A 23,165-nucleotide genomic window follows, 5' to 3' on the forward strand; every position below is an offset into this window, starting at 1 on the left:
GAGATTTCAGCTTAGGGCTGTGTTGTTAGGAATGAACCAGGAGCGAGGGGAGAGATGACGATGCCAGATGGCGGGGATAATGACTGTGGCCAAGATCTTAAGTGGAGAGGGGCATGGATCCAGGGCCTGGAAGGTGTTAGCTTTACACAGGAGATGACTGGGTCCGCCGATTCCCTCGCTAAACCAGAGGATCGTTAGGAGGATGCAATATGAAATTAAAGGAAATTTTTAAGTTCTCGGGGTGGGCGTTCAGGGTTATTCACCCAACTGAAACCCCTCTGGCCCTCTCCCCTCTGCACATGCGTCCGGCGTACACGTCGCGTTGGCGCGTGACACTCTCGCGAGAAGCGCCGTAAAGTCCGCAAACATGGCGCCTCCCAGTCCCCGAGATCCTAGGTCCCCGCCGGCGACAACCGCGACCAAGTCCGACGAGGAGATGGTGCTGCCCGGCTTCCCCGACTCCGACAGCTTCGTGAAGGTGAGTTCGTAAGTCCTCGGAGGCACCGGGAGCAGATCAAGGCCGGACGGAAGCAGGCCCAGGTCCTGTAGGCGGCAGGCAACGCGCGCGTCCCGCAGCGGAGCCTCCAGGGCGGGTCAAGGGGCCTCTCCCCTCGCTGGGCAGAGTCTCTTGGGTGTCTTCCTCCGGAGATGGGGCCCCGGACAAGGAAACGGAGGGACGCTCCATTTCCCAGAGCCCTCGTTCCCCGAGTTGAGGCCTTGCAGCCCTTACTGTGCAGAGCGTTCTCCACACCTTGGGGAAAACTCTCTCGTCACCCTGATGTCTCCAGCCCTCGGCGACCTCGCCCCCGCCCGTGCCTGAACCATCCGGCGAACTCTCCGAGGGAACTTGACTGCTTTACACCTCCCACGTCTGCCCGGCGGCCCCCCTTCCCACGACCGGCGGGATCTTTCTTCCCTCTTCTGACGTCCAGCCCTACGTAATCCCCAAAGCCCAGATACAGCTATCGTCGAGTGTCTTTCTTCTAATTATCAATATCTCAGAATAGATTGGAAACTCCTGGAAGGAACAGAGAGGGTCCATTTAAATTATTTGTGTAATGCAGCTTAAAGATGAGCAAAATAAAACTAGGTTTAAACACGTCATGCATGCCTCTTATGCAGCCATGAAACATAATTTGAAGTTAATATTACTTAACCCCCCCATTCCATTCATATTATCTAATGTACTAGTAGTAGATACTTTTATTAATTTTATTTGTTTGGCCTTGAGTAGCTCGCAGACCACTAACTGAGGTCTTGATCATGTGGAGTTCACACTCACAAGTCACCACATACCCCACGTTGACTCGTTTTCCACCTCCTGTCTCATTTTTTTTCATATTTTCCATTTGTTCTGTCTCTCCCCACTCTTCAAGATGTATGGTCCGAACCTTGGTTTTGTGTTCAGCCTTGTCTCCTCAAGGCCTAGTAGACTAAAGAGTAGAGTCAGTATTAAATGGAGATCTGTTGGAGAGATGAAGATTGGCTATCTTTAGCATCTAACATAAGGTACCATGTGTTGTAGATCTTCAAGACATGATTGCCAAGTGGATGGGGATCTGTGTTTAAAACGCCTTCTTTTCTGGTTTTTGACAGTTTGCTCTTGGGTCAGTGGTGGCAGTTACCAAGGCATCTGGGGGCCTACCACAGTTTGGTGATGAGTATGATTTTTACCGAAGTTTTCCTGGCTTCCAGGCATTTTGTGAAACACAGGGAGACAGATTGCTTCAGTGGTAAGTACCATACATTCTTTCCCCAAGTTAATAAAAGAAATGAAAATAAAGAGGTAGATTTTTCCTGAAATTTGTTTTTCCTTACCATAATCTTCCATGCTTATAAAGTGCTACAAAATGTGAAAAAATAGCCAAGAGGACTAGGAAATTGTTATTTGGTAAATTTTGAGTTTAATTTTTAAAAAATGTATTGACTTTTGCACTTATACATAACAGAGCTTAACTGAATTAATATGGGCCTTGAAAACTTAGATCCAGGTTTCTTAGTCCCATGACTTGCAGAGTCACACATATTAACTTTCTACCTAGTACATTAGGACAGTTAATGTACAAACGTTAATTTTGTTTACCCTTTGCATGACAAGAGTTGGAGAAACTGCTTTAGACTTGCCATGTTAAAAGAATGAAGTAAATGTAATGTACATTTATTTACATACTATCATACTTTTTTTGGAATTTAAAGAAATCAGAAATTTCTTCTGCCCCTTCGGTTAACAGATGAGGAAAGTAAGTCTTAGCTAAATTTAGGGAATTGCCCAAAGCCACACAACTGGCTGTTTCTTTGAAGACTGTCATAACGGTACAGATTTTATTAATTTGAAGAAAAGGCATTGGGAACAGCCTGAGCCAAGCCATTTGAGCTTTCTTCCAGATGGTGAACAAATAAATAAATGTACACACATTTACCTGGGTGTCCCTCCCTCAGCATGAGCAGAGTAATGCAGTACCATGGGTGCCGTAGCAGCATTAAGGATCGAAGCAAAGTGACTGAATTGGAGGATAAGTTTGATCTCCTAGTTGATGCTAATGACGTCATCCTGGAAAGAGTGGTGAGTATTCTCTTATTCTTATGATAACTAACAAACAAAGAGTTTTTGTCTGATTAAAAATAAAGAGCAATCCAAGTACCTTAGAAAATAAGGAAATAAATATACAATTTCTTACTGGTAATAACATTCCCTTCCTTTGACCAGTGGTTTCTTTTTATACAAAACTAAGTATGAATAACTTCAAATTATTACTGCCCCATAGAGGCCTCTTTTAAGGTGCTGATTAAAAATCCACCTTTGTATTACAAGAGAAGCAGCCTCTCTATCAACCCAATAAAAATTTAATCATTTTTACTTTGTTATTGAAAACCTTATCGTTACCTTGACTCTCAGGATTGGAAGAAGATATTAATCATTCAGACTAGCTTGCCATCTGTTTATGCCCAATTCTACAGCAGAATGTTATTTACAGAAATACACGGAGATTGTCTAAAATAAATCTAACCTTTAGCCATGGGATGATACTGGAGATGTTTAAATTATGCTCTCCTGTCCCATGAAATCTATCTTCTATATGAAATTATGCTCTCCTGTCCCATGAAAACTATCTTCTATAGTTTAAATGTCCACAGATCTTGCAGCTATTTTTTGTATTTTGTGATTTCAGGTTCTGTCACTGCTGATCCATCATCTGGTGCATTTTCATTTGTGGTGCCCAAACTCATAGTCCACATCTGCTTTGATAGCACAAAGTAGATCAAGACAACCATCATCCTCATTCTAAATACTTCTGTAATTAATATATGCTTTCTGGGGTGTTTTTAATTATTTAAATTATTGTAACGGTCACCTCATATTGAATCCCATTTAAATTTTCAGCCCCATTCATAACAGTAGAGAGAGTAAATCAGGGTTTGGTAGGAGCTGATTTTTGGTCTGTCTTTAAGCAAGTAATACTCTGCATTCCATAATAACTGTACTCCCTAATCACCCATCATATGTTGCTCTTGGATGTATATATTCTCTTATACATAATTCTTTGAATGTATTTATTTAAAATTTTAGATAAAGGTGCACAGGTAGTTCAATGGTAGAATGTTTGCCTGCCACGTGGGAGACCCGGCTTCAATTCCCAGACCATGCAACCAAAAAAAAATGTAGGTGATTAACTCTGGTAACCATGAAAGAAAAGAAAAGACTATAAACTAATACCTTGTTTCCTCCTAGGGTATTTTACTGGATGAAGCATCAGGTGTGAATAAAAATCAACAGCCCATTCTCCCTGCAGGAATGCAGGTCCCCAAAACGATAGTTTCCAGCTGGAACCGGAAGGTGAGGGCTTCGTTTCAGATTACCTAAAGCTCCTTATGTCAGATTTATAATAGAACATTTGCCCATTCCAGTGTGCATTTCTGTTGTTATTTGTTGGTGCAGAACTGGTCCCTGCCTCCTCTAGCTTGTTCTCATGCACAAACACAGCCTCCTTACCCCCTCTTCTCCACCTTGCATCTACCAATCTCACATGCTCCCACATGTATAGTCTTAAATAAATAGCTCTTGGAATACTCCCATCATCCTGGAAAACTGATCACATGTGTTGGAATTTGCTGTTCTAATTCATTGAGTTGCTGTGTTATAAAGTGTTTGTATTTTTTCATCACAGGCAGGAGAATATGGCAGAAAAGCAAAATCTGAAACTTTCCGGCTCCTTCACGCAAAAAACATCATCCGACCTCAGCTCAAGTTTCGAGAGAAGATTGACAATTCCAACACACCATTTCTTCCTAAAATCTTCATCAAGCCCAATGCCCAGAAACCCCTACCTCAAGGTAAGTAGTGTGTACGCTGCCTAAGGAAGTCTTGCTTTCAGTCACATGCAAAAACAAGTAAAGGGGAAAGGTCTCCCTCCTGCCTTCCTTTCTTCAAAGGATGCCGCTTAATCCCTCCTTAAGTGAAAAAGAAGCAATTATGTCTGTCTCTTTTATGATGGCATTTTTGTCGCTGCTTGGGTATCCAGCTCTCTCTAAAGAAAAGCGGGAGTGCCCACAGGATCGGCCTGAGGACTTGGATGTCCCACCTGCCCTGGCAGATTTCATCCATCAGCAGAGAACCCAGCAGGTTGAGCAAGACATGTAAGTGTTTACCTGTGTTTGAGCTTGCTACTCGGAGTGCTTATCTTTATGCCACATTTTTACTTCCTTAAAATGTGTAGATGAAAACAAGAATCTAAGGTGATTTTTACCTTATCCTAACATGGGTCTTACCGTCAATAAAAGCTTCTGTTTGTGTTGACATAGTGCCTGCACCAGCATTCTCTCTCATAATCCTCACTGTGCTACCTTACCAAGAGGTAACAGTTGCTTTCATCCCCGTTTGTACATGTAAAAACAGAATTAGAGAGTCTAACTTCCCATAGGGCTAGACGTTTAAGTCTTAGTTTTTTGTAAAATTATTTTTCCTCAATACCAGTATACCTTACTTGTTAGTGGGGCACTCAGACAGTAAGGTCAGACGCATTAATGGATACAACAAGGAAAAAGCATTTTTCATTGGCAGAAAAGCAACTTGGAAAAACTTCACTTAACATAAATAAGTGGACTTGGCCCTAAGTAGAGTGAGAAAAAAGTGGTAAAAACTTGTTAAAATTGGCCTTTACTCTAAGCCAGTGTCTCTGAACACTTATTCCTTCAGCATTCCACTTTACATGCGGGACCCCAAGCTAAGTACTAGAAAAATGAAAATAATTAAAGGTGGCCTTGCCCTCCAGAGATCCTATTAGACGTGGTATTTTTATGTTACGTGATAGGGAAACAGAACAAATAAAATATTTATTACGTAATCAACTGAAACATTTGCCCATCTTCTCTTACTTCATAGATTTGTTATTCCCAACCATAAGGATTTATATATTTCTCATTGTAATATCATCTACAATACCAGTCATACAGGATTGGGTAAATAAGTGCTCAAACCCTTCTAAATGAATAGTTTTTAAATTGTACTCTAAGGATGAACAGGTATCACCTGATTTGTTTGATATACTTGAACTGTATCATTGGAATAATATGCTCTTAATAAAGAAAAGATATTTTCACCGTGGTCTTTTAATGACCATGTTTTTAACAGATCAGGTCAGAGCAGTTGTTTTTCCTCTGAATCATGGAATTAATCAAAAGATTTTCCTTTTGTTTTATTTATTCAGGTTTGCACATCCTTATCAATATGAACTAGATCACTTTACTCCACCAGATTCAGTCCTTCATAAGCCACAACCCCAGGTCAGTATGAAATTGTAGTTTCAAGGATGGTGTCTGAATAGCCCAGGAAGAATCAAGTAAGGGGATTAGTTGGTGTAATTTTGACTTTCCTTAAACATCTTTAAGTAGAAGGTTGTGACTTTGAGTCATTTCTCCACCTCGTAATTCATTTTGTACTTCAGTGAGGAATATTCACTGTTCCTCTGTATTCTAACTGTACTTTTTTGGTCCAGATGTATAGACCTGTAGAAGAAACACCCTGCCATTTTATATCCTCTCTGGATGAACTTGTGGAACTCAATGAAAAATTATTGACTTGTAAAGAATTTGCTATTGATTTGGAGGTAACTTTTAATGACTTTGAGTGAAACTTTGACATTTTTTATGAGTTCACCTAATCAAAAAGAATAAAATTAATAAAATAAATACTATTTTTAACATATTTTAAATAAAAATTATATAACTTTGCTCTGTAGCTGACTTTTCAAAAATAGTAAAATCCTAATAAAATCCTTTTTCTTCCCTATTCTCTCTCCCTTTCAATGTTTTAGCACCACTCTTATCGGAGCTTCCTAGGACTGACCTGCCTGATGCAAATTTCCACCCGAACAGAAGACTTCATTGTTGACACCCTGGAGCTTCGAAGTGACATGTACATTCTAAATGAGAGCCTCACAGACCCAGCCATTGTCAAGGTCAGCCAGCCTTTTCCAACTCTTGCATATGAATGCAAGATTTAAGTGTTTTCAGTTTGTTCTGTCATTATTTCAACACAGACCCAATAAAGTTGTGAGAAATAATAATCATTTCCTATACTAGGATATCGCATGCTGAACTACTTTTATGTTTAAAGCTCTAACAGAAAAGCTAAGACTTCGCTCGTTACCTTCCAGAAAAAAATGTTGAATCATTTTAATGACTACTGCATCAAGCCCAAGCCATCAAGATTGAACTTAATGACTATACTTGAAGCTATTAGAGCTGCTTTCTTGAGTATCATTGGCTGCTAGCAGCTTCAGACTTTAAGAGCTTGCAATTAGGAGTATAGAAAGCTATGGGCCCATATTAAAAGCAGCATTTAAAACTAAACACATCTTAATCTTCATACTGGCTTCTAGTACCAATATTCTAATAACCTAGAGGCAAAGTTAAATTCCAAGCATAAATAGCCTTATACCAGTGTACTGTATGACTTTGGTTTTATTTATTTACTTTTTTTTTTTTACGTGGGCAGGCACTGGGAAATGAACCCGGGTCTCTGGCATGGCAGTCGAGAACTCTGCCACCAAGCCACCGTTGCCCACCCATGACTTTGGTTTTATTTTCAGGTTTTCCATGGTGCTGACTCAGACATAGAATGGCTACAGAAAGATTTTGGGTTGTACGTAGTAAATATGTTTGATACCCATCAAGCAGCGCGTCTTCTTAACCTGGGCAGGCACTCACTCGATCATCTGCTGAAACTCTACTGCAGTGTGGAGTCAAACAAGCAATACCAGCTGGCAGATTGGCGAATACGGTCAGTTTACTTGTGTGCACTTGATGGGGAAATATGGATGGGAGAACAAAGCATGATTGTTCCTTAACCTCTCATCCATGGAGACTTGTGTTCAGGCTGTAACAAGATTCGAGTCAACTTGAATCTTGAGTTGACTGGGGCAAGGCTTTTCTGCAGCTGTTTTCAGAAGCACATAAGAGCAATGGCATGTTTCAGGATGATAAAGTAGAGTTTGTGTTGAGCTGATTCTGTGACTCTGAGTGTCATGGAAGTAGTAGTTGAAAAGTTTGCCATGACACTATTTGCCCATGCCAGTCTCTTGTTTCAAATTCTGATGACCTTAACAGGGATGGTTACTTATATCTGTGCAAGATTATCTCCTGTAATTATGAGAGAATTTTAAAATACATGGTTTCTTTAGCTTTATGGTAAGTGTTTACTGTAGTATAAAGTCGTAACAGAGTCCTGCCACACTTTCTGGAAGTTTCTCAGCTTGATTCTTTCAAATGGCTAGCTGCCTCTCTGAGGTTGCAGCTATTGCATGAAGATTCCACCAACCTTTATCCAATTCTGCATGTCACATTTCTAAAGAGAAGGTAATGAAGTCTGAACATAAGATGAAAATTGATAAATCTTCAAGCCCGCTCCCTGTTCTTGAAGCCTTACCATGTGCCAAGCATGAGCTTAGTGCTTTAGGTTGTTGTCCTGTGCCATCCTCTCAGCACCCTGTGAAATACCTTGTTCCTGTTTTGCAGGTAAACAGAATGAGCTCAGAAAGGTTAAGGAACTTGTCTGAGGACAGCTATCTGAAGCTAAGATTCAAACTCAGGACTTCAGTGCTCTTATTTGTAACATCTTCATCACACTGCCTCGCTTTCCACCCAGGTGTTACAACAGTAGTTTGTCATATTAAGTTCAACAGAAATTGTTGATAGAACTATAGTATTGGCTGTGAAATAATCTTTGATATCAAAACGGTCCAAGAACATCTTAGCACCCACAGTGTAGACAAATTAAAGTACCACCCTTGGGGGAAATCAGTGAAACAATTTCTCTGTTGCATTTCTAGACCACTGCCTGAGGAAATGCTCAACTACGCCCGAGATGACACTCATTACCTGCTTTACATTTACGATAAAATGAAGCTGGAACTGTGGGAGCGGGCCGGCGATCAGCCGGTTCAGCTGCAGGTGGTCTGGCAGCGGAGCCGGGATATCTGCCTTAAGGTAAAACTTCCTCAGAGTCATACACCCCTGACACTCTCTCAGGCTCTTTGTTTTGGATTCAGTGCTGGTTTTTATCTTTGCTCTTTATATTTATGACTAGATCCAAACCTGTTAAAGAGCCCAGAGCACAATGGTGATTCCATTGATTTTGAATATTTCTAACATTTTGCAGAAATTCATCAAACCTATCTTCACGGATGAGTCCTACCTTGAACTATATAGAAAGCAAAAGAAACATCTTAATACACAGCAGTTGACAGCCTTTCAGCTGCTGTTTGCCTGGAGGGATAAAACAGCCCGTAAGGAAGATGAAAGTTATGGGTAAGGAATTAGAAATTCCTTGAGTACTTGCTTCTAGACTGAGCAGGTCTGGTAACAAAAAATAATAAAAAATTTGTTTTCCCTGTGGAAGTTGATTATGTTTTTTCCTGGGTTATAGCATTCAGTGGAACTTGGTGGCTGAATTTAAGGTGATTCCATTGTATTTTGTTCCAGATATGTCCTGCCAAACCATATGATGTTAAAGATAGCTGAAGAACTGCCTAAGTGAGTACAAGGGCTGATTGATATCTTCTTTCTCTGTAGCTTCATGTCCTTGAATATTAGGTTGTCATCCAAGCCTGTCTACTCAGAGACTATTAGTCATTTAAGACAGTTAGCAAGTCCAAAGAATTGAGAATTTCTACCCTCTGACTGCCATATAAGAAATAAAACTTCTGAGTTGGAACCAATTCAGTGGTTTGGCCTTACTTAAATTAGGTCCATTTTAAGTCTCTGAGCCGACATCATAAGAAGGAAAATGTCTCAAGTTCTCTTATTTGTACTTTCTCCCAAATTAAGCCACCCCTATTTTTTTTTAAATACCAAAGAACACAAAGCAAATGCAAACATTCCTATTTTGATCATTCCGTTCTACGTGTATAATCAGTAATTCACAATATCATCACGTAGTTGCATATTCATCATCATAATCATTTCTTAGAACATTTGCATCTATTCAGAAAAAGAAATAAACTGAAAACAGAAAAAAAAGTGTATATATACCATACCCCTTACCCCTCCCTTTCATTGATCAATAGCATTTCAAACTAAATTTATTTTAACATTTGTTCCCCCTATTATTTATTTTTATTCCACCCCTAATTTTAAATGTGTAATAATGTTAATTAGTATATTACACCAAAAATCAAAATTCATAATCCGTCATTCACCCCAATGCAGAATTCACAAAGCTCTGATAGAAATTTTGAGCTTTTCCCATTTGCAGGAGTCACACACTGGAAGGAGTCTCCGTCCAGCTCTGTATAGCAAAGAGCACACGTAGAAGGAGTTGGCCTGGGCTGGCAGATCATTACTCTTCTGTAATCAGAGATGAATGTGTTTCCTTAGTCTTCAGTTTAGCTGTACTATTCTAGCTTTGCCTGATGTTTTTCTTGTCTGGAAGCCATAAGGGCTGTGTTTCTAAGTAATGAATTAAGTGTGTTCTTACTTGTCTTCAGGGAACCTCAGGGCATCATAGCTTGCTGTAACCCGGTTCCACCTCTTGTACGGCAGCAGATCAACGAAATGCATCTTTTAGTCCAACAAGCTCGAGAGATGCCCCTGCTCAAAGTAAGCTTTTCTACAAAGGGCCTCAGATCAGTAGGCCTGTTCTTCCTTTTAGCATCTTACTCCTTTCTCTTCTCCTATGCATATGAGCTGTTCTCCATTCTAAAAAAACTCGAGGAAATAATACAGATTAGAAAATCCTGTGGATCTGTCTTCTTAGATTTAGCTGCTTTTCCTTTATGATAGTCAAAAGTTAAAATTCATCCTTCTTATTTTTATTATCTTTGATGATTAATAGCAAGTAATATCTAGTGAATGGGCCAACTAGCTGTTATTCTGATTCAATTATAATATAACAAAATAAAATGGAGTGGAAATTACAGCAAAGGAAGACCATTTTGGAAGCCTACAGGGGTCGAGATGTGAAGTAACAGAGCCCCAAATCAGTGTGGTGCTCACAGAAATGGAAAGGAAAGGAAGGTGCAGGAGACATAATCATAAGAAAAACTCAACAGTATTTAGTAATAGATGGTGAAAATGATTGCTGTTTATTTTTGAGAACTGGGCTGCATACTTAGAGGTATTGTCTGAAGGACACTTGGAGGTGGGCATGTTGGAGGCAAAGGCAGGTCCCCCAGATTTAAAGCTTAGGTGACTAGGAAAATATGGGAGAAGTAGGTATAAACAGGGAATTCAGAAAGAGCTGATTTTGTGAAGGAGATGCCAAATTTAGATGAAATTGGGGTACCCAGCTGGAACTGCAGATACAGTATCTGTAGGAGTAGATGTGTGTGCAGAAGTACAAGTACAATAGCATCTCTTGGTGTCCATGTGCTCTTACATGTGGAGTACAGGCATGTGGATATAAATTTGCCTGTTATTTGTGTTTTACAGGAACAGTTTTAAAGATGTGGACTCAGTAGTGATATTAGCATACGATAAGTCCTGTTTATAACTTTTTGAAAGATTGATCCAGGAAGACCAAAAATAAGCCCCCAGAAGAGATTCTGAGGATAAACATATGGGCAGTTTTTGTTTTAAAATGTCTTTCTTAGCTCCATAGTTTCTTCACATAAAGAGAGAAGCCTTGGTTATTAGAGAAGAATTGCTTTCAAGCCCTTTGGAATCCTGTATTAGTTTAGTCACACTAGAGGGCTTTATTATTTCACACTACAAATAACTATTTGGCACCTGTAGGTACCAAGCACTCGAAGGAATGAAGGAATAAAAGAAAATCTCTGGTTCCTTGAGAAACACACAGCCCACTAAAGGAACACAGTCTAGTGCTGGGGTAAAACTATGAGTCAGTCATCTTGTTTCAGCAGCTTTCCTCAGATTTTCTCTTTTTTTCTCTTCAGTCTGAAGTTTCATCTGTAGGAAAGAAGAACAGCCCACTGCCCGTTCCTGAGGTAGAGTGCTGTATTTGTTGTCTCTTCTTTGGGGGAAGATGTGGGTGAAAGCCAGTGTAGAATAAACCTCTGTGCTAGAGGCCAGTGCCTAGCTACAGGAGGAAAGCTACTGATGTGTGTGCAAGTTTTTCATGCCAACCTGTTTGGCTTATTTTTTGATGCAGAGATTGGAGAATGTTCTCTTTGGACCTCATGACTGTTCCCATGCTTCCCCAGAAGGCTTTGCTCTCACCCCAATCAATGGTAATGTCAGGCACCCTCTGGGTTCCTGCAAGAGGCTGAAAAACTGTCTTGTATAAAATCCATAGGCTTTGACCACAATGACTTCTGTACCTATAGGACCTGTGCCAGTTCAGAAACAGGCAAGCCTCTTCCATGACCGAAAAGAAGAGGAACCCTCAATGGATACCATATGCCTTATCACAACTGCTGTCATCACCTTATTCAATGTAAGTAATGCGGAAACTTCCTTGAAGTGATTTTGGCTCATGGGGATTTCTTGGGTTTGTCAAACAAACTGTCTGCTGGGAGTGCTGCATATGCTTTGAGACAAATGCTAAGAGAAAAACGCAGCAGCAGTGGGAATCACTGGTCAGCAAGGTAGCCTTGGCCACTCTGGAGGAGTTGGTCTGTGAGAGGTGACGGAGAATACTTTTGTGAACTTGTGGAGAAATCCTCAAGGGAAGTGACATCTTGATACTCACTAAAGCCTAAAAAGGAGGTGAGCATTGGCTATATTGACATTTAAACAGAAAAGTAGCCACCATCAGGATGTTTCATTTTGATCCCAGAAAGGATGGAGGGAGCTATCTCTCCTGATGAACTATTATAGAGTATGTGCTTTGTATTCCTTCCTAACACCATCACCATTTGCATTTGCTTTTAGTGGAAAAAAAAAAAAAAGAAAATGTTGGAAAGCATTTCTCTACACTGTGGCTTATTAGAGGAAATGAAGAGCAGGATATGTAAGCACTAGTGAGCATGTAAAAACTTGTTTCCATCCCAGAATGGAGGCTGAATCATGATAGTTAGGGACTCCCTTCATTCTGGGGACCCAGTGTGGCTAAACTGGTGGGGGCCTTTGTCCCAGGTGGGCACTGGGTTGTGTCAGGCCTTCTGTTTTGTCCTTCCTGTTAGGCTTCTTGTTTCTACCAGCCATTTGAACTGTCATTCCTTGCAAAAAGAAGACCAGGGTGCATTTCTTGGTCAGGACTGATGAATACTGAAATGGCCAGGGATAAGAGGAAAATACACAGATAAAGCTGAATACCAAGAAGAACAACGGGTTTATAGAAAGGAAAAATCATAGTTTCAGGTAGAAAGAACTGAGAAAGAGAAGTAAGAATAATATCCTTCTCTGATAAAGGCAGGTATCAAGCTTAACAAATTTTCAAATTATAGAAACAGTAGGTTAGAGGATCAAATTACACAGCCATTCCATCACACAGGGCCAAATCCGACAAGGTGAAATACCACCTTCAAAATGTGCTACCTTGGATTTAACTTTCTCTTTTAATTTAATTACATAAATTCAGACTAGGTCTTCTTTAGCAGTTAGTGGAAGAAGAAACCTGGGAGCTTTGTGTAACAGTGGTGTTGCTGTGAGCCACCAGCGTGCTTCAGCAGCTAAGAATGTTCACATAAACTTTCGGCTGCCTTCGTATGGAAGCATCGTGTTTAGTCTAAAGGAGGCTGTAATCTCCCTGTACTCTGTTTGCAAGGGTATAAAACCCCAAATTAAGCAAGATCATAGCTCAAATTTTATGAACCCAGCCGAAAGCAACATTCTGTTGTAAAACATCACTTATCACGTGGTAAGGTTTATAATTTTAAATTTCAGGTAAGTCGTAGCTTAAGACCTCCAGGTCTAAACCTTGATTTCCTGATCTGTAAGACAGAATAATGTCACAATCCTTGGGGGCATAGAAGGATGCAGTGAGAATTCCTCCATGCAGCAAACATGTGGTGAATCCCTTCCTCTGTGCTGGGACAGACATAGGGGTGTGATACACAGGAGTGAGGGCTCCAGAAACACCAGCCACCCAGTAGCCTTGATTTTTTTTTTAAAATATAACAACAAACAAACACAAACATTCTTAATTTATGATCATTCCATTCAACATATATAATCAGTAACTCATAATATCGTCACATAGTTGCATATTCTTCATCATGATCATTTCTTAGAACATTTGCATTAATTCAGAAAAAGAAATAAAGACAACAGAAAAAAATTCATACATACCATTCCCCCTTACCCCTTCCTTTCATTGATCACTAGCATTTCTAGCTAAATTTATTTTAACATTTGTTCCCCCTATTATTCATCTTTATTCCATATGTTTTACTCGTCTGTTGACAAGGTAGACAAAAGGAGCATCAGACACAAGGTTTTCACAATCACACAGTCATATTGTGAAAGCTATATCATTATACAATCATCTTCAAGAAACATGGCTATTGGAACACAGCTCTACATTTTCAGGCAATTCCCTCCAGCCTCTCCATTACATCTTGACTAACAAGGTGATAACTATTTAATGCATAAGAATAACCTCCAGGATAACCTCTTGACTCTGGAATCTCTTAGCCATTGGCACTTTATTTTGTCTCATTTCACTCTTCCCCCTTTTGGTCAAGAAGGTTTTCTCAATCTCTTGATGCTGAGTCTCAGCTTATTCTAGGATTTCTGTCCCACGTTGCCAGGAAGGTCCACACCCTTGGGAGTCATGTCCCACATAGTTGGGGGGGTGGGGCAGTGAGTTTGCTTGTTGTGTTGGCTGGAGAGAGAGGCCACATCTGAGCAACGAAAGAGGTTATCTTGGGGTGACTCTTAGGCCTAATTTTAAATAGGCCTGACCTATCCTTTGTGGGGTTGAATTTCATATGAACAAACCCCAAGATTGGGGGCTCAGCCTATTGAGTAGCTTTGATTTTTTTTAAGACAATAGTATAACATATAGCTTTTACAATGTGAACATGTGATTGTGAAAACCTTGTGGCTAATGCTCCCTTTATCCAGGGTATGAACACAAGAATAAAAAAATAAGGACAAAAAATAAATAAATAGGGGGGTAAGGGGTTAAAAAAAAAATTGGGTAAATTGCAATACTAGTGGTCAATGAGAGGGAGGAAAGGGGTATGAGATATATTTTTTTCTTTTTTCTTTTTATTTCTTTTTCTGGAGTGATGCAAATGTTCTAAAAATGATCATGTGATGAATACACAACTATGTGATGATATTGTGAGCCACTGATTGTATAGTTTAGATGAACTATATGTTCATGAAGTTGTCTCAATAAAAATATTAAAAAAAAGAAAAAAGAAACACTATCCACTATTACTACTGCTACTATTATATCCTCTCAATTATTCTTCTTGCTTCATGTCACAAAATGATCATGGTTGTAAGTGATGATTTTATGTCTTCTCTGTCCCCATAGGAACCTAGTGCTGAAGAAAATGGAAAGGGTCCATTAACAGTTGCACAAAAAAAGGCCCAGAACATAATGGAGTCCTTTGAAAACCCATTCAGGATGGTAAGCAGTAAGTGCGTATGTTAAGTACAGGTAGAATATGCAGATTTTCTGCAGCTCCAACTGCCTTTTACCTGGAAAAGAAAGCTGTAAGGCTTTGGAAAGAGGAGGCTTTGAGAACAGTGGGTGTCAGTTGGCCCTGGTAAGACTAAAACTTTGAGTTGAACTCTTCTGAGGTGAAACCAGCAAGAATATTCCACCTGATTGCCCCTGAACTCTGAGCACAGATTCCAGTTCTTACAGCCTATAATGACTGTTTCCATTTTTTCTAGTATCTGCCTTCACTAGAGCACCATGCTCACATCTCTCAGGCAGCAAAGTTTGATCCATCATCGAAAATCTATGAAGTAAGTAGAGATTTTTGATGAAATAAGTAGATTTGTCACCTTTCCTAAGAGTTTTCAGAATCCCTTGAAGGATGAAAAGGGGACTTGAACTGTTTGAACCAGGTTTGTTCTTAGATGAGGCCCCAGATAATCTGTGAAACCCGCCACCACTCCTCCCACCTCACCCCCCCAACAGGAATGCAAAAAACATTTCATAGCAGTGCTTTTTTTTTTAATTTCTATATCTGCAGTTTTTCCAGGGAGAGGGTCCAGAACTTCAATCAGGTTTTCAGTGGTGTCTGGAAACCTTTTAAGAAACAGTTTTTTGTTTTGTTTTTAATTGAGGTTTGATTTACATACCGTAAAGTGCACAGATATTAAGTGTGCAGCTTGGTGCAATTTTATAAATGTATGTTACTTTAAAGTTCTTAAATTTTAAATTTAAAACACTGTCGTATGTTATTTGGTTTGTTTTTAATAGGGTTGTGAATAAGAGTAAGAGTGTACCTCACCTGGGTCCCCATGAGATCTTCCTGAGAGCCAGCATGTTAGCTGTCTAACATGAAAAGCCTCCTTCCTGCCCGCAGGAAATACACTATCAAATGAGTGCACTGGCTCCCTCTGTCCGTCAGCACCACTCTAATTAGACAGCCAAGAATTGGGCCAAAAATGCTGTCCTGCTATTTTGAGAAATGGGAAGTCAGGTGGGGGCTTTTGCCTTCTCTCCTTTTCCCCCACTGGTGGTGGCACATTGAACAACTTACAGCCTTCACCATGCTTATGTGTAGTGTCACCTAGACATGTTCCAGTGTCACTGGGTAGCACAGCATCTGTCAAAAGAAGTACATGAAAATTACAAAAGTCCTGGCTTGAACCCCAGCTCTGCCATTTGCTAACTGCATTCCCTGGGACAAGTTATTTAGCCTCTCGGACCTTGTTTCCTCATCTCTAAGTTGATGATAACACCTTTCTCCCAGGCCTCTTAAAGAGACTGAATGGGATGTGCCTGGAATACAGTTGTACTGTGTCCTTCTTAATAATGTACTTTATAAATCCAGAGTGAGATTATATTTTGTGTGTCCTTAGGTTTGGATTTAGAATATATGTAGTTAATAGGTTAACATGGCCCACATTACATCATTAAAAAATAAGGCATGCTTAGGTGGCTGAGTTTTGAAGGTTTTTTTGTTTTATTTTCATTATAGATCAGCAACCGTTGGAAGCTGGCAAAAAACCAGGTACAGGTACCAAAAGAATCTAAAGAAACTGCAAAGAAGAAAGCAGCTGAGCAAACAGGTAGCTTTCACTTCCCGTAAACTTAGCCCATGTTTTTGTTAAAGAACAACCCTTATACATCACACTGTATTTTTTCAGCCATTTAACAAAATGTCAAATAGAAACAAAACAGACACAGCCCTACCCTCTGGGGCTCACCCTCTAATGTGTATACTGTCCGATGCAGTAGGCATGATGCAGAAAAGGAACAGGGAGCTCTTGGGTTGGGGGCAGAGAGCATGGTTGCTCTGTGTGTGTGCTGGTCAGAGAAGGTAGACTGTTAACCAGCACTCTTGAGCAGAGATCTGCAGCTGTCTAGAGAGAGTGTACCAGACCAGTGGCACAGTGAGTCTAGAGGCCCCAAGGTGGAAGCTTGCTTGGCGACCCAAGGAATCGCAAGGAGGCCATTGTGGCTGAAACAGACTGGAAGGGGATGAGGAAGGAGAGCAAACGGGGCCCATGTAAGGCCTTTGGCTTGTACTTCAATGAGTTGGGAAGCTTTGTCGGGGTCTGAGCAGAACAATGACATGAAGTGACTTAAATTTTTCAAAAAATCATCCAAATGCACTATTTTCAGCACTTTTGTTCAACTCTTGAGTCAAAAGCATCTTTCCAACAAATATAAATGTCATACACATCGTTATGAAAATATAGCTATAATAAGCCATTTATAAATGTTGTATACAACCTTAAGGTTTGCACTTAGTGCTTAAGTGTTCACCTCCATTCATGTCTTTTTACACTATATTCAGGGGGCAGGATCTCCTTTATATAGTGCTTCATCGTTAATAGTCGATACTTGTTCTGGTTCTGGGATATTCTTTTTCGTGCATTAAAACAACTCAAAATTTTTTTAAAAAATTACTTTCAAAAGTGCTGATCTTGGATTGTCAAGAGCAAGGTTAGGGAGACTAGTTAGGGATATTAGAGTAATCCAAGTGAGAGGTGATGGCACCAGAGGAGGTGGTGAGATGTGTCCTGTAAGAGAAGCTGTCAGCATTTGAGGAAGAGCTGGGTGTAGTGCAGGAAGGTTTTGTCCAAGCAGCTAGGAAATGGAGTTGCCTTCAGCTGAATGATTCTGAAGAAAGGTCCGGTTGGAGGGGGAAGAGGTTTTAGTTCTGGTCCTTGTTGGGTTATGGTTAAGCGCCTAAGGAAACACCCTCACAGAATAGTCAAGCAGGTTGGTAGATACATGAGTCCAGGTTCATATGCAAAAAACAGGCTGGAGGCATCAGACTCGCAGTGCAGGTGAGGAAGAGAGGAGCATCTGGGAGTAGCCCTGAGGCACCCTATCCTGCAGACTAGGGAGATGGGGAGGAGCCAGCCAAGGAGAGAGGAGCACTCTGTGGGGTACAAGAACAGAGGAGAGTGGGACCTGGAAGCCAGGGAGGAAAGCGGCTCAAGAGTGGAGGGATAATCGGCTGTGATAGCTGCCAGTGATGAATCAGAGTGCATGAGGATGAAAATGGGCCTTGGGATTCAGCAGCTCTGTAGACAGTCTCCTTTTGCAGCTGCCCAGGAAGAAGCCAAGGAAGAACACAAAGCACCGGTGGAGCAGGCCATCTCTGTCCGACAGCAGGCAGCGGTAGGTGCTGGCTTCTTAGTTTTTTCTTTTGAAAAACCAGGTGCCCTTGGAGATGGTCAGGGTTTTCTTGTAATACCTTAGGTGTTCTTACTCTGGGCTTCAGATAAAATGCTTCCTTCTTTCCAATTCATTTTGGCTTGTCAATTAATCCCTGCCTCTTTCCACTCAAGAAAAGTTGATATAATTCTTTAAACAATTTCCTCCACTGTGTTTATGGTGAATACACCCTACCACGTGTCTGCAGTCGTAGCCAAGGTATGGAAGCTCATGACAGTGAAGCCACTCTGCCCTTTTAAGTTTTTTGTGCTCTCCTGCCCCAGAAGTCCTCTGGAATACTTAACCCCTGGCTTTTGTAAATGGCCCGATGTCATTTTTCAGCTAAGAACTTTTGAGTTCTCACTGATACTAGTGTGACTATGTTTATTCTTAAGTTCCAGGACTCTCCAGAATCTCAGCCACTCTTCCTTTCCCATCACTGCATCGGTTTTTACCCCACAGTAGGCAGCTGCATCCCTCACAGTATGCTAACGTCAGAGGCAGGCAGGACCATCCCCCCTCCCCCCCCCCCATGATTTCATGCTTCTTTCCTTTGGGCCTGTTAAATATACAGCTAGAAAATGCTGCTAAGAAGCGAGAGCGCACAACAAGTGACCCAAAGACCACAGAACAGAAGCAAGAAAAGAAACGACTCAAAATTTCCAAGAAGCCAAAGGATGCCGATGCACCAGAAAAAGATTTCACCCCTTATGACTACAGCAAGTCAGATTTCAAGGCTTTTGCTGGTGAGAATGGAACCATGCTTGTAAGGAATGTCTGGCCGGGTTAGATGGGAGGAACCTGGAGAGTGAAGGAAGAGTGTGACTTAGGCTCAGATTAAGCCCTGGCTAAGACACAGCACTAAGCAGGAATTATTGGAACAATCCAAAGAAACAGCAGTGACATAGAAACAAGGCCCCTCTCCCCCAGCTCCTCCCAGCGCAGCTTCAGCGTCCACTCGCTGCGGTGGTGTAGCCAGCTGTCAGCCATTGTGGCCGTGGCACCCTTTTTTCCTCACAATAACAAGTTGTGCCCAGAAACACAAATTTCACAGACACACAGAGTAGAGATTTTGTTTATTGATAAGATCTAATGCCCATGAGATGCAGCTTCCTGGTTTCTTAGCCTGTGAGAGCCCATCTACTTTGAATGGGCTGCAAAGGGCATTCCTGACCCCTGTCACAGTCCACACAGCAGTCCCTCCTGCAGGCACATGGCCTCAGAGCCCACATTACTGACAGTGGTATCACCAGGCACACAACCCCAAGCAGATTCCCCTGGGGTAAAAGTTGCCAGAACTTTAGCCTCCTGCCCCTGACCTCCCAAGACAGATAAAGCTGCCCTTACCTACTGGAAAATTGATCTGTCGGTTTTCAGCAGCCCTAAGTGCCTCACCGTGAAGGTGGCAGCAGACCGATAGCCAGGACGTCCTGAATGTCGCTGTGCATCCAGCCCAGTGGTGTGCCTGCCACGTGCATCGGCTCACATGACCACCACCATCTCTCTTCTCTCACCTTTTAGGAAACAGCAAATCCAAACCTTCTTCCCAGTTTGATCCAAATAAGCAGACCCAGTCTGGCAAGGTGAGAAATATAACTGGAGAATTTCAGCATGTCCCTGGGGCTTATTTATTTCTGTATCTTTCATTGCTCAGAAGATGGGTCCATCTAGGAATTTCTTTTCCTTTGCATATCTTTTCCCTTACCTCATTTCTTCCCAAGTACAGACCATACCTGTTAACTATTCCAGCAATGAAGACAAAAAAAGACTGTAAAAACTGTTATGAGGTGTACTAGGGCATTTGTCTGTGTTTGCTACCATGGAAGTTATAGCCGCAGGCCACAGACACTCCCTTTGGTGCCAGCACAAGCCTGCATTTGCCCCACGTGGGTGTTGGTACCAGTCAGAGCTGAATGTGGCTGGAAGCATGGCATGTGGAGAGAGGCACCTGGAGCCCTCCTCTTTTGTTGCTCGTTCTAATGCTTTTGCTGTCAGAAACACAGAAATGCCCAGTTACCAAGAAACCAGTAGTGGTGCTGGAGTCTTTGACAGGCCATCGGAACTCATGTGTATTCTCCTGTGTATCGTGTCGTCAGGGTTGGTACCCAGCTCAAATGGTTTCTTATCTTTGCAGAAATGCGTGGCAGCCAAAAAATTTAAACAGCCAACAGGAAATAAGAGCATGTCTTTTCCAAGTGGAAAGTCCGACAGGTACGTGTAGAGGGCCAACAGGGCCCCTGGAGGCCCAGGACCACCCCCCGGGGAGGAGCTGGGAAAGAGCAGCTCAGAACTCTTCAGTTAGAAAGACTTACAGAGAGCCCTGCCACATCCAAAGCCCTCTTCATCATTCCAAAAACTGAGCTGTGAGGAGGGAAAGCAAATCACTTCATGCCACACATCCCGTAGCCTGTCACTGCATTCCAGTCTAGTCACTCCGACTTTTCTCCTGTTACCGTAGTTTCCTGGGGTCACCCCAGAACAAATGGGTTTGAGGTTTTCCTACATCAGTTTTGTTCTTAGGAATAAGAAAAAAATCAATAAGCAAATGTAGATTGTTGTTTTTTGCTTAAGGATTTTTTCCTTAAAAGCATGAAATCCTAATCCTTAGAGCAGACCTTGAGGTCTTGAGACTTGCCGCTGGAGGTGCTATGAAGAACGGGCCTACCTTCTTTTGGTCAGAACAGGCAGCCCTGCCTGGGTACGCAGCTGCTCTGGCCCCCGTTCTTCTCTGCAGGAACCGGGGGAAGCACTACTGTGCAGCTTAGCTCTCCATGACCCCACGAACAAGACCCTTCGCTCTCACTTCCATGTCCTTAATGTCTACATTGTGTACACCTCAGCTGAGAGCAGACATCCGGCCAGACTGGCAGAGGTGACTCTTATCTTCACGTTGTCTTTGCAGAGGTTTCAGGCATAATTGGCCAAAGAGATAGTGTTGAAAGAGACCCTCGGCAACCCTCAGTGGACCCAAGCACCGAATGGTGGTGCGAATTTTGTACAGACTTATTTTTAAACCATTAAAAATAATTCTTACTGAAAGGAAGCTGGTTCTTGACTTTTCTTTTGCTGCCACCACTGCCCTGGCAAGGAAGGACAGATCCCATCCTGTTCAGATTCCATCTTCCACTGTCTGTGGACAAAGGTAAGTGTGCCCTTGGAGGTTGCCGTGATTTCTGGAGAAATCCAGAAAATTCCTCCCAGAGGAGGAATGCAGGAGAACCTCCTGTGACTCAGCAAAGGGCTGCGGCAGCAAGGCAAGGAGAATGTCTCATTGGACTCTCCAGGTAAAGAGAGAGTTCTGTGGATCATTTTACTGCCTCCACCTACCTTCAAAATAATTTGAAGCCAAATGGTAAAAAAACCTTGTTGGGAAGAGGAGCTGGTAGAGCGCTCCAGGGCAGACTGGCCTCTGGGGTTCCTGTCTGTTCTCTCTCTCTCTCTCTCCCTTGCCGTCATTTAAAAAAAAAAAAAAAACTTTTTATTTGTCCTGATTATAAAAGTAATAATGATCAAAGAAAAGAACAGAGAAAAAGACAAAGAGGAAAATTAAATCTCTGTAATACTACCATGCAGAGAGACAGTCTTTAATATTTTTATATTATCTTATCAGCTTTTTTGTAAGCATGTATATAAATTTTTTTTAATTTTTCTCATTTTTCATCTTAAAAGTCATATTATGAAAAAACAAAAAAGTTCATATTATTGATACTTCTCATTTCTCAAATTATCATTATTAAGCCTATTTAGGTTTCCAATTTTGTACTGTTCTAAATTGCACACAATTGAAGTTCTTTTTTTTCCTCATGGGCAGGCACCGGGAATCGAACCCGGGTCTCCGGCATGGCAGGCAAGACTCTGCCTGCTGAGCCACCGTGGCCCACCCTGAAGTTCTTTTATATAAGTATTTAACCCAATCTCTGATTATTTCTTTGAATTCCATTCAGTTTTGTTTTTTGTGTTTTTTTGGGGGGTGGGGTGGTGGTGCATGGTCTGGGAATCAAACCTGGGTCTCTTGCATGGAAGGCGAGCATTCTACCACTGAACCATTCCATTTGGTTTTGATACTGAGATGAGCTAGTAAATCAAGAAAGCAGAGATTAATGCCATTATTTTTGTTTTCATAAACACTCTAGGAATTTTTTTTTTAACCTCACAAATGATTGAGAGGGCTGTGTTGATGCTCTTGCATCAACAGTGGGGTACTGCAAGGTGAAATCAAACATTACTCTGCTATCGGAGAGCTCCCAAATCAGAACTTCAGAGAAGAAGGCATGTCCTAAGGTAGACAAGGGTTTGTATTAGAGTAGCCTAGTTGATGGCAGAAAAGCCAAACCATCCGTATTTTTTTCCTCTCTTGTAAACCTAGTTCAGAGCTAGTGTAGTGGCCATGATCATCAGAAATTAAGACTCCCATCTATTGTGGTCCCATCCTCCATTTGAACATGTGGCTTCCACCTCATGAATCCAGGTGTCCATCCATTACACCCCCATTCCAGCCAGCCGGGAGGAGAAAATCACACCCATTAAATGGACACTGTCTGGGGTCCACGGGTGGTTCAGTGGTAGATACTGTCTATTTCAGCTCCCCATTAGCCAGAATTTGTGATAGGTCATATCACAAAACCACAGCAAGAGGTGAGAAATGTCATTATTTCATCTGTGTGCCCAGCTAAAAAGTCAGAATTTTAAAAGAACGAACAGTAAGGGACAAAAAGCATTCTCTGCCAAAGTGCTATATAATAACAAATACATGGAAATTTGGAAAAGTGAGAAATTACTTTCTACTGAGGACATCCCACAGAGGTTTCCTAAAAGAGTCATTTGGGTGGACCTGGAAGAGTTAGGAAAGAACTTTGTGAGCCACTGCTGCTCAATTCAGGTGTGGTCCTTGGATAGACACCATCTGGGAGCTTGTCAGAAAGGCCAAACACCAGGCCTCTTCCCAGGCCTGCCCGCTCAGAGCCTG

At 41.6% G+C, this 23,165-nt stretch overlaps 1 protein-coding gene across 1 annotated transcript; it reads left to right on the plus strand.

Annotated features, from left to right (window-relative positions):
• Window positions 1-319: 319 nt before the first annotated feature.
• EXOSC10 (exosome component 10) lies at window positions 320-21,238 on the plus strand. The gene is made up of 25 exons (XM_077151320.1): window positions 320-478; window positions 1,597-1,733; window positions 2,440-2,563; window positions 3,731-3,835; window positions 4,167-4,332; window positions 4,521-4,635; window positions 5,706-5,781; window positions 5,994-6,104; window positions 6,312-6,455; window positions 7,089-7,279; window positions 8,328-8,484; window positions 8,657-8,805; window positions 8,980-9,030; window positions 9,984-10,095; window positions 11,391-11,441; window positions 11,606-11,684; window positions 11,781-11,890; window positions 14,885-14,980; window positions 15,250-15,324; window positions 16,509-16,599; window positions 18,090-18,163; window positions 18,774-18,945; window positions 19,721-19,782; window positions 20,334-20,410; window positions 21,102-21,238. The coding sequence occupies exons 1-25, from the start codon at window positions 368-370 to the stop codon at window positions 21,130-21,132; spliced, it is 2,667 nt and encodes an 888-aa protein (XP_077007435.1). The 5' UTR covers window positions 320-367; the 3' UTR covers window positions 21,133-21,238.
• The last annotated feature ends 1,927 nt before the right edge of the window (window positions 21,239-23,165 follow it).

This window comes from Tamandua tetradactyla, chromosome 2 (genome assembly GCF_023851605.1).
Source record: "Tamandua tetradactyla isolate mTamTet1 chromosome 2, mTamTet1.pri, whole genome shotgun sequence".
Classification (NCBI taxonomy): Eukaryota; Metazoa; Chordata; class Mammalia; order Pilosa; family Myrmecophagidae; genus Tamandua; species Tamandua tetradactyla.

Excerpts from the sequence above, each read along its gene's own strand:
- EXOSC10 (XM_077151320.1), top strand. The coding sequence starts at position 368 with ATGGCGCCTCCCAGTCCCCGAGATCCTAGGTCCCCGCCGGCGACAACC. Across the intron at positions 15,325-16,508 it reads CATCATCGAAAATCTATGAA|ATCAGCAACCGTTGGAAGCT; the intron begins GTAAGTAGAGAT and ends TTTTCATTATAG. Across the intron at positions 18,946-19,720 it reads AGATTTCAAGGCTTTTGCTG|GAAACAGCAAATCCAAACCT; the intron begins GTGAGAATGGAA and ends CTCACCTTTTAG.